The sequence below is a fragment of the Pectinophora gossypiella genome, chromosome 12, assembly GCF_024362695.1.
Source record: "Pectinophora gossypiella chromosome 12, ilPecGoss1.1, whole genome shotgun sequence".
Classification (NCBI taxonomy): Eukaryota; Metazoa; Arthropoda; class Insecta; order Lepidoptera; family Gelechiidae; genus Pectinophora; species Pectinophora gossypiella.
The window spans coordinates 4,256,415-4,268,023 of record NC_065415.1 but is presented as its reverse complement, the minus strand read 5'-3'; the positions used below and the strand labels follow the sequence as shown (position 1 = coordinate 4,268,023).

Below are 11,609 nucleotides of genomic sequence, written 5' to 3'. Positions count from 1 at the left end.
TAAAATGAAAATAGAATTGACTGATAATAAGCCTGTATATTATCGTCCCTATAGAATGTCCCTTGAGGATCGTCAGCTTGTACGTAAGATGGTATCAGAACTCTTAGACAAAGGCATTATAGAAGTTTCAAACTCACCTTACGCCAGCCCTGTCCTTCTAGTGTCTAAGAAGACAGGAGAGAAGCGCATGTGCGTTGACTACCGCGCTCTAAATAAGATAACAAAGAAAGAGCGCTACCCGCTCCCGTTAATACAAGATCAGCTAGACCGCCTGTCAAATCAACGAGTATTCTCTTGTTTAGACGTTACGTCCGCGTATCATTGCGTACAGATTGATGATGATAGTAAGGAGTACACAGGATTTATTACACCCGATGGACACTTCCAATATACTCGAATGAGTTTTGGTTTGGTCAATGCCCCATCCGTCTTTCAAAGAGCGATGGACGATATATTAGGACCGCTTAAATTCAAATTCGCTACCGCTTATCTTGATGACATAATTATTTACGCCGAGAATAATGCCGATGCTTTGGACCGTCTGCGATCGGTTCTAGAGAGGATTCGCGAGGCTAATATGACTCTGAGATTGGACAAATGCTCTTTTCTTGTGTCAACTGTCGAGTATTTGGGTCACGAGGTGAGCAACGGTGAGGTAAGACCTGCCCAGCGCAAGTTGAATGCTGTACGCGATTTCAAAGTTCCTGAAAATGTGCACCAGGCGAGGCAGTTCATGGGGCTCGCGAGTTATTTTCGAAAGTATGTCCGTAACTTTGCATCTATTGCGCGTCCCATCACATTACTCACAAAGAAAGATCAGCCTTGGGCTTGGGGTCAAGGTCAGCAACAGGCGTTCGACGAATTAAAATCAATTTTAATCAGTCGTCCAGTATTAGCACTATTTAATCCTGAGTATCAAACTCAGGTACACACAGATGCCTCTAAAGTCGGTCTTGGTGGGATTCTTCTCCAAAAGCAACCGGATGAGTCTTGGAAACCTGTCGCTTACGCCAGTAGGCAGACCACCCCAGCTGAGCAAAAATATCACAGCTATGAGCTGGAAACGTTGGCGGTGGTTATGAGTCTCCAAAAATTTAAAGTGTACGTCAGCGGTATAAAGTTCACAATCATGACAGATTGCAACGCTTTGCGTTGGACGTGGACCAAGCGCGACTTAAACCCTCGTATCGCCAGGTGGTGGCTCGAAGTACAGGGTTATAATTTTGATGTTGAATATCGAGCCGGTAAATCTATGGCGCACGTTGACGCGTTGAGTCGTAACCCCGTAGAATCAGTCATGCGTTGTGTAGAGAAAGACTTAGTTGAAAGTTTACAAAGAGGTGACGACTCAATACGATCAACTATCGAACAGTTACAGGACGAACTCTCAAAGAACAATACTAGTGGTCTGGCTCGAGATTATGTCGTTGAAAACAATGTTTTGTTCAGAAAGGTTAATGGCGAAAATAAGGTTGTCGTACCGCGGTCAACGCGTTGGTCACTCGTACAGACTTTTCATGACAATAATGGGCATGTAAATTACAATAAGACGTACGATGCAATGAAAAGTAAGTACTGGTTTAGTGGCATGCGCCATTTTGTACAAAAATATGTTCGTGGTTGTATCTCCTGCCAATACGCTAAAAAGCCTACAGGTCGTCAAGTGGGACTTTTACATTCGATTGAAAAGGTTGCAGTTCCTTTTCACACAGTACACGCTGACCATCTCGGTCCTTTTTGCAAAAGCCCAACGGGCAAGATGTATATCTTAGCCATCATTGATGCGTTTACCCGCTACATTTGGATCGAGGCGGTGCGTGATACTAGCTGTGAGAAGGTATTGCAAACATTTGATCAGTTCATAAAAACTTTTGGTCTGCCGACCCGCATCATCACAGACCGTGGTAAAGCGTTCGATTGTCATGCTTTCAAAAAGTATTGTGTTGACAGGCAAATAAAGCACGTAATGACAGCTGTTGCTAGTCCTAGGGCGAATGGGCAAATTGAACGTTTCAATCGCACCATTTTGGATGCTCTAGTGGCCTACGTTGGGGACGATGATCAAGGCAATTGGGAAAAATATCTGCCAAAGGTTCAACTAGGCATAAACTCCAACCAAAATAATACCACACGTAAATCGCCCATGGAGTTGCTGTATGGTTTCCGCCCGCGTCTTTCGGGTGACATTGTCGTACCTACACGTAACGATATGTGTGAAATGAGGGAGACTGCCGCTACTCGTTCACGGGAGGCGGCTTACCAAGCGAAACAGCGTTTTGATAAAACTAGACGTGTAGAAAAGTCGTTTAAGGTCGGAGACCTCGTGCTTGCTGAACGTAAGATTATCCGTAAGGGTCTTCGCAGTGGCAAATTGATACCACGATTTGATGGACCATATGTTATTGTTAAAGTTTTGCCTCACGACAGATATGTACTTAAGAGTACAAATACTCGTGGTCGCCCTTACGAGAACGTTTTCGCAAGAGACAAACTAAAGTCTTTCCGTTCGTCTAGTGCCGATTCAGATTAATTTAGCACTTAAGAGTGATCGGGTTGCCAATCTCTAATTTGTGATTATGTTGTACTCGGATTAAGAACCGAACCACTTTTGTTTGATTGATTCATTATTAGAGAAATTGTCTAATAATTTGTTATTAGAGTAATGATGATTTTGTGTTATTAAATTGTCTATGATCGATCATCATTAATTATCATAACCGTTTACCAGGCCTGTACTCACCGTTAAGAGGTAGTGAGTTGAGATGACAATGAAAGTGGTACATAGACGTCACCTTAAGAGGTGGTCGTTTGTAAGTCATCTGGATACGTGCGCACGATAAAAAGACAATAAGATAACCGAAGAGGTTTTCCTGTAATATACGCATGCGGCCTTTCAGAGGGCAAGACTTTTACGACGGGATGCTAGAGGTGAGACCTTCAGAGGTGGACCATCTGTTGCTAGCTTGCTGTTCGCTGGCCTTCGGAGGCTAGTAACCTTCAGAGGTTTGTTGAACGATCACGAGAATGAAGTGAATATTACCCGTCCATTGTCAGCCTTCAGAAGCTGACTTCACCCAACTGTCAATGTTGGATCCCAACCTTCGGAGGTTTAATCATCTGCTTTCAGAAGCCTACTGTTCCCAATCTTCAGAGATTGGTGAGGCCTTTGGAGGCTGTATAAGATTTCCCTTTAGGACTTCTGCGCGGGACGCGCAGATATCAGGATGGCCGACTATAAGAGCGACCATAGTACACCCTAAACTACGAGGCCCTTGCTTCCCTGCGTGTACGTCCCTTCCCGGTGCGCGGGCGGCAGGGTTCAGCCTACAGTGTTCAGTTCCGCAACGTCGAGCGGCGCTACCGCGTGACCTATTGACATTTTTTGTAAATTCTTAAGTTATTCGAAATAAACTAAGTGAATACAAGTTCTCGGTGTTTCCCTTAAAGTACTTATATTAGACTTTTTGGTTATTTAAATGCCAGATTAAAGTAGAGGAGTAGAAAAACATTTTTTTCTATTTAAAACTTATTTATGAATTTTCATCAAGGATTTATCACGTTTTTCTATGACGTCACAGTGTGCTTTTACGTACAAATTCCATAGTAATTTCGTGTTTCGACGTTTAGTTAAAAGTACTGATTTGGCTAGTTGGAAACTAGCCTATTGCTGTCAGTTTATCATTAAAAAAATAGCTCCCTTGATGAGGTTTTCTTTTTAATTTACCCATTAATTCGCACTAAATCCAATTTGCACAAGTAAGCGTGACGGCATATATCCGGAGCTAGACGTACCTATATGCTTACTTGTGCAAATAAGAATTTGTGTAATTACTTAAAATTGTGCGTGCAGCGGTTCCCAGGTATGTTGAGGTTTTGTGTTTCGAATTATCACTCAAGAATGTAGTGAGAGCCGGTTTTTTGGTGGTTTTTTTGTGTTGCATATCAACATTACAACACACACATTATATCACACATTACATTCACTCGCTCTTTGCACTAACATGATAATCTTTGCATCTAATAAATTAAAAAAATAAGTTGGCGGTACTTGAGCCGTGGTATTCTAGTTGGAAGAACGGTTAACTCTCTTTGTAAGGTCGCAGGTTTAAATCCATCACGACGCTAAACCAATGACTTTCAAATTCATGTTTTGATTTTAAATTATTATCAAATGCTTAGCGCTAAAGGCAAACATCGGGAAAAAATCCACATATTTATTCAGGAAATTTGCATCAATATTTTCCAGTAAAAAGCCAGAATTAGCAATCAGTACACATTACGAGTATCTAAGATATTAGTGGTGCTATTTCCTGTAGACACCATCTAATTTTATTTTTAGACCTGTCATTTTCTTATCCGCCGATAACAAAAATGGCGGGCGATTGATAGCTGTTAATTTTATAATTGAATTAGTAAATGAATGAATAGCCCAGGCGAATAAAATGGGTATCTCGCTAATATGCAACCCGACTAACGTGTGCAGTTAACTTAATTTTATCGGGTTTTTGGCGTACAGAAAATTTTTTGAAAGTTGTTTTAGATTTGTGCCAAAAATTGACGTGTGTTCCATACATTTTATGCATGTCGATTACCATTCCCTTTTCTTTTCGGCGGATATGAAAATGACAAGTATAACTTAACTAAAGCACATAATAACGGGTCCTTACCGCGTGTAAATGCGGATATGTGACTGTGAGTATAACTTAAAATAAAATGTTATGGTATTGACGAGTGTTGTATTATTTATCTATTTTATACACTACAGAACTTCTAATCATGGATAAGGACACGGCGTATTTACTAATAAGGTCTAATTACATAAATTGTACCTATCATACAATATTAAAAATATATAAAATTAAAACTTCCTTTGATTTCTCTGCTAAGCGTAGATTTCCTTGTAATGCCACAGCTAAACTAAAATTTTTGCTTTTTAGTAATACCTAACTATTTTCTAATCTCTAATCCCTATGAGTACCTAATTAGAAAATAACCTTCAGCCACTGCACTGTTGACAGGAAGTCCAAAGATTAAAATATAGGGAACTGAATTATGACGGGTGATAAAACCAGCATCGTCGATAGAGTCGAGAGAAAATTAAATCTAAAACAAAATCTGACACGGACGGGATGGGCTCTTGTCAAGCCGGCATGAGCGTGTTAACCATCACACCACCGGGTCGTCCTCCTGTCCATACGAGATTCGTTTTAATTTTCTCTTTGTGAGTTTCCCTAAGAACATGTGAGTGCTGCATCCCCAGTCACTAAGCTGCTGAACATAATCTATACGTATTTCATTACCTTCCAGTCCAGTAGAAAACGTACACATTGATAATAGAACATATAGGCTTGCCCCCTATTACATGGGACATAATATACATGGCTCTCGCGGAGTAGGGTATTAGTGATATCGTAACCAAACTTTTGACGGATGATTCTGACCACGATCGCAAAAGTATGGACTGAAAATTATTAAAAAGAAATACTAACATTTTCATGAATTTTCTGACGGGAAATTCGACTTTATATAATGGCATATATTGTATGGCTACCTGTAAGTGCTTTTACGGCGTGGAAGTGTCATTGTAACGAATACTGAGGGGCATCCCCCTCAGTTATCATTGAGCCCCTTATTCTGAGTTAATATCAGGTGAAATTTTCCATCGCAAAAGTAAAGAATTGAAAAAAATACATGAGTTATGCGACGGAAAATTCCACTTGATATTAACATCAAATCATGGCCTGATTCATTCCCTTCCAATATTCGTTACGATTTCACTAACAACCTGTATACTATACACCTCAGCCTACCCGTCGGGGATACAGGCATGATGTTTTAAAACCGAAATAAGGCAAAGTATATTAACTTTTTATAGTTTAAAAGTAACATTAACATGCAATGAAGTTCCTGTATACTCGGAAACGAGTTAAAATGCATCAAGTAAGAAACTGTTTCTTTCATATACTGATCAGAACCATGGCGCAAGCTGGTCTTTTGGTGTGTTTATTAATAATAAATTATGCTGCAGGATATATTCAGAACAACTCATCCCTAGCGCCAACAGAAACACAACTGCTGGATTTCAAACTACGACACCCGGTAAGTGTACCCTACTTTATATTCTAATTCAACCAGAAGGTCACATCAAAGCAATTCATCTAAAAAAGCAATATTGCTATTTGACATTTGTTGACTTTGCGCACTTACTTTCTTTTAGTGTCGCTTTTTTAGACCCCAACGGTTGCGGTATACGGTGTACTTACCGATTTGATGGACCAATAGGAAATCGGTACACCTTAACCGCTTTCAAGCACTTTGAACATCTCACAAATCACAGATCCGGAAAATTGGTACAAGTGAGCCATTAGGTACTTATTTAGTATGAAGCCGCAAACAAAATTCCACTTTTCCTGTTTTCTCGGCTCTGTGAGCATCAAGCTTATTAAATAATTTGTAAGAGCAAAGGACGATGAGTCAAAACGTCTCCCTCCACCAACAGATTCAGACATATCTCATTCGAAGCGTCTTAGCAGTAGTAAGAATACCTCCACCAATCCGGAGTGGAGCAGCGTGGTGGAATATTATGCTCCATACCCCCTCCGGTTGAATGAGGAAAGTCTTGTGCCCAGCAGTAGGATGTATAGGGGCTGTTTATTTTATGTCGAAATACGTTTAGCCGGAATACGGTTTTTACATATGATTTTATTTGTGATTGTATTTTGTTTTAGAAACCAGTCGGGCTACTTACACTGGGCTCCGGATCAGCAGTCGATGTTCGCGACTTGGTCAGTATCAACTCAGACCTGCTCCGAGCTGACTACTTCTTTGACTCCCAAACTCACATTGGCGGAGAAAGAGTACCAGCAAGAGTTGTTCACCCTAAAGGAACCGCTTACTGGGGGTACTTTGAAGTGACAAATGATGTCTCCAAGTACACATGCGCTGATGTATTCAACGGTATTGGAAAAAAGACCCCAGTGCTAGGAAGGCTTTCTGTAGGCATCCCTGAAGCTGGTGGCACGGACGTATCAAGAGATCTCAAAGGCTTCGTCTTGAAATTCTACACTAAAGAAGGAAATCTCGATTTTCTTAATCTACAACTGCCTATGTTCACTTTCAATGATCCCATAGATTTTGCGCATATAACTCACTCAATTCGTGCAAATCCACGAACTAATATCATAGAATCCTTCCCCACTTCACTTATGGATGTTCTGAGTTTGCGGCCCGCTGCATTGACCGGACTACTTTATTTATTTTCGGATTACGGACTTCCTGATGGCTGGCGCCACATGGATGCCTTCCCCATACATACTTATGAACTCTACAACAAACACGGTGAAAGATGGTACGTCAAATTTAACTTCAGAACTGAGCAAGGCTTGAAGAACCTGACAGCTCAAGAGGCAGCGCAGATACAAGCTACTGAACTCGACTACTTTATCAGAGATATGTACAATGCCTTAGAAACTAAAAATTATCCATCTTGGAGGCTAGAAATGGACATCATGTCTTTAGATGAAATTCAAAGTCAAAGTTACGATCCGTTCGAAGTTACAGGTTTCTGGAAGAAAGGGACATACCACACGGTACCAATAGGTCGCTTAGTATTTACTAGAAATTCTGAGAATCAGTTTAGAGATCAAGAGCAGGCTGCGTTTGATCCATCTAATTTGGTGCCAGGTATACCAGGGCCCGTAGACGGGTTATTTAGAGGCAGGAGAATTGCTTATAGGGATGATCACAATTACCGTATTGGCCGCAATCATAAGAAAGTTGGAGTGAACGCGCCATTGTACATGAAGTCATACAATCGTGACGGACACCCTCCAGTGTGGGACAATGAACGGGATGCTCCCAACTACTACCCGAACTCTTACAATGGACCAGTACCCTTCGTTAACGATATTAGGCCTCGAGACCAGATGCAGATATTACAACCCAACGCGGTAGATCTGCAGTATGCTGCAGATTTTTATAATGAGTGGAATGACGCAGCAGGGAAACAACGTTTGGCTGACAACGCTGTCACCGCACTATTAACCGCAACAGAACCAGCACGCATGCGCCTAATCAAATACTTTGAACTCATCGACAGTGATTTAGGTCATAGAGTCATCAAGGGCTTGAAACGAGCCCTCAAAAGAAACCGTGGATAATGATTTATATACATATAAGTAACATATTTGACAATATGGCTGAAGACAATACCAAGTTTTCTACAAATCGCTTTTCAATTTGATCTTTTTTCTATTTTATGTTTTACTGCACTATTTTAAGGATGTTGTTTGTGTTACTAAAAAAGGTTTTAAACAGCTTACCTGCTTGTTTTTATTTTCAACAATCGTATACATATATTTTGAGGTATTCAAAATGAGCCTTTCGAGTATATTATACCTACTTCCGGCATACCCAGAGCACTAGTAAAACTATCCCACCCAAATTGGAAAATATTTCACTACGGTGACCAGTCAAACTCATTTAAATCAAACATGAAGAAACGAAGAAGGCTGCAGAAATCCCTTACTGTAATTATGACGTAGTTCTTTTTCGTCATCTCTCTATCTCTCTGTCATGTGTCATAATGAAACATTCAATTCATTTTATCAAACATCTCGTATGAAACTAACGACTTATGATTTGCAATAAGTTGTGGACTTCGTCTCTAGCAGCTGCAAGTTGTTTTTGGATTACTTGTCTGCCCACCCCATCAGAAACTATGGGCGTAAGTTTATGTATGCAACTTACGTGTTTATCTAGTCAAAGCAACAAAGTGAATTGGTTTATTTCATTAAATTCTGATATCGTATCCATCGCAGTACGGTGGGTCATCCCAGTGGATTATGTAAATAGCGTTCTATAAGCGTGGGTTATTCCATGCCCGTTGTTTTGGAAAATCTCCGCCCCGTACGCTTGCTGTCCTATCCCTCTCATATCTACAATAATACATACACATATCTACAATAATATCTACATAAACTTACAACCAGTCTCTCTTGAAATAATTATAGCCTTCGTTTTCTATTGCTGAAGCGTGAGTACTCTCTTCTTTTCGTGTAGGTGGTTGACCAACCTCAGTATCCCCAGCGTCAGGGGTTATAATTGCGCCTCCAAAAGCCTCTGGCTCATGTACCGATTACATACTAACTTAAGTAAATAGTAGCAGGGGCCGACTGCTTAACGTAATTTTACATTCGGACAATTGAGTGATCAGCCTAGAGTGTCCTAATAAAAGTAGGGATTCCAAAGTCACCATTGAAAATTTTTTTTTCCATTGTTTTATAATGACAAACTGTACAGTCAAACCACATAATGATGTTCTAAGATACAATGCTGGTTTAAGTATATCTACTTGTGTTACAGTATAATTGATTACATCCTTCGATTTCCCTCTAACTGTATCCAGCAAAGTAATTACAGTGTTACCGATAAAGGTCAGTCCTCGAAATTTAGTAACAAGCTAAAACAGATGCAACTCACTGCCTAATGTAAACATCAAGACAGGTTGCAGCCACTATTCAAATTGGAGACCTAACTGTGATGAATCATAAAGTGACCAATTGTCAATCCAGCGCTTATACTTCTTCTGAAGCAGCTTTGTGTGTGCAAAGGCTGTATATCACTAGGATATAAACGCTGCCTCACCTACATACACTTTAGTGGTGGCGTGAATGTAGGGGTGCCACAATGGTGTTCTAGTGAGATTGTCATAATGACCCTTAATCACTGAATAAAACAAATATTTTCTGTTAAAGGCCCATCTGCCTAAAACTTCTTTTCTCAGTCCAACAATGATATTGCAGATTTTAAATTTAGAAGCAGCATTAATGGTTGGTATATTTAACAGAGCATACAATTATCTAGGTAAATAGACCATTCTAATTATCTAGATGAACTAGATGAAAACGTATCAGCAATCAGTTACTTAGTTTTTTAACATGGCTCCACTTGGTGGTCTGGTGGTGGTGTGTTTTTTATTTCTAAAATGCGCCTCAGAACGAATTCTTAATAATTCATCTATGTTACCAACGGAAACACAACTATTAGAATTTAAACTGGAACATCCAGTAAGTACCTAAATTATTTTTACTGATTCAGTGTAATTAAAATTAATTTGCCGAAACTTTGATTACGAAAAATAATTGTAAATACTTAATTAATTACTTTTGTTTTGTGGTTTGTTTTAGAAACCGATTGGGTTACTTACTCTGAGCTCCGGATCACCAGTCGATGTACGAGACATAATCAGTTTTAACTCTGATCTATTGCGGCATGACTTTTTCTTTGATTCTCAAACTCATACCAGTGGAGAGAGAGTGCCGACACGAGTTGTTCATGCGAAAGGAACAGCTTACTGGGGACACTTCGAAGTCACACATGATGTATCAAAGTACACGAGCGCTGATGTGTTCGATGGTATCGGGAAAAAGACTCCAGTCTTGTCAAGGCTGTCTGTTGGCAATCCAGATCCAGGAAGCTCCGACGTAGCAAGAGATCTGAAAGGTTTTGTCCTAAAATTTTATACAGACGAAGGAAATCTTGACTTTTTATGTCTTCAACTTCCCGTTTTTGCTTTCAATGATCCCATAGACTTTGCTCATTTTACGCGTGCAATTCAAAGGAATCCACGAACCAATGTCCTTATTCCTACCCAACTATGGGATATAGTTTCTTTAAAACCAAAAGGATTACTCACTGCTTTCTATTTGATGTCAGACTACGGAATTCCGAATGGTTGGAGATACATGGATGCCTTCCCTATTCATGCTTATGAACTTATCAACAAGCACGGTGATCGATGGTATGTCAGATTTAACTTCAGAACTGAGCAAGGGTTAAGGAATCTTACGACTCTAGAAGCAGGAGCTATTCAAGCCACTGAACTTGACTACTTTATCAGAGATATGTATAATGCCATAGAAACTAAAAATTATCCTTCTTGGAGGCTAGAAATGGATGTTTTATCTATCAATGACGTTCAAAAACTTGATTACAATCCTTTCGATGTGACAAGTCTTTGGAAAGAAGGCACGTACAAGACCGTACCGATTGGCCGTTTAACATTAACTAGGAATTCTGACAATCAGTTCAGAGATCAAGAACAGGCGGCATACAATCCAGCCAATTTAGTTCCAGGTATTCCAGGTCCTGTGGACGCGTTATTTAGAGGCAGAAGATTCGCATATAGAGATGATCATAACTATCGTGTTGGACGTAACTTTGACAAGGTCAGTGTTAATGCGCCTAAATACTCGAAATCATACATTCGTGATGGACACCCTCCAGTTTGGGACAATGAAAGGGATGCCCCCAACTATTATCCGAATTCATACAACGGACCGGTACCTTTTGTAGACGATTTGAGGTCAAGAGAACGTTTGCGAGTGCGAGAGAGTAATGCAGCGGATTTACAAATGGTCTCTGATTTTTATAATCGGTTGGACGAGCCTGCTAAACTACGATTAGTAGGGAACGTTGTTCTGGCGATGAGTCAGGCAACAGAACCTACTGTGAGCAGGGTCGTGAAACTGTTTGAGCTCATTGACGGTGACTTAGCTAGTCGGCTAATTGCAGGTTTGGTAACCTCACGCAATCAGAACAATGGTTAA

The 11,609-nt window shown here is 40.2% G+C and overlaps 1 protein-coding gene across 1 annotated transcript; it reads left to right on the top strand.

Annotated features, from left to right (window-relative positions):
- Positions 1 to 10,019: 10,019 nt before the first annotated feature.
- On the top strand, positions 10,020 to 11,609 carry LOC126371592 (catalase-like). Its single transcript, XM_050016911.1, has 2 exons — positions 10,020 to 10,067; positions 10,188 to 11,609. Exons 1-2 carry the CDS (start codon positions 10,020 to 10,022, stop codon positions 11,607 to 11,609), a joined length of 1,470 nt encoding a protein of 489 aa, XP_049872868.1.

Excerpts from the sequence above, each read along its gene's own strand:
- LOC126371592 (XM_050016911.1), top strand. The coding sequence starts at position 10,020 with ATGTTACCAACGGAAACACAACTATTAGAATTTAAACTGGAACATCCA. Across the intron at positions 10,068-10,187 it reads AATTTAAACTGGAACATCCA|AAACCGATTGGGTTACTTAC; the intron begins GTAAGTACCTAA and ends GGTTTGTTTTAG.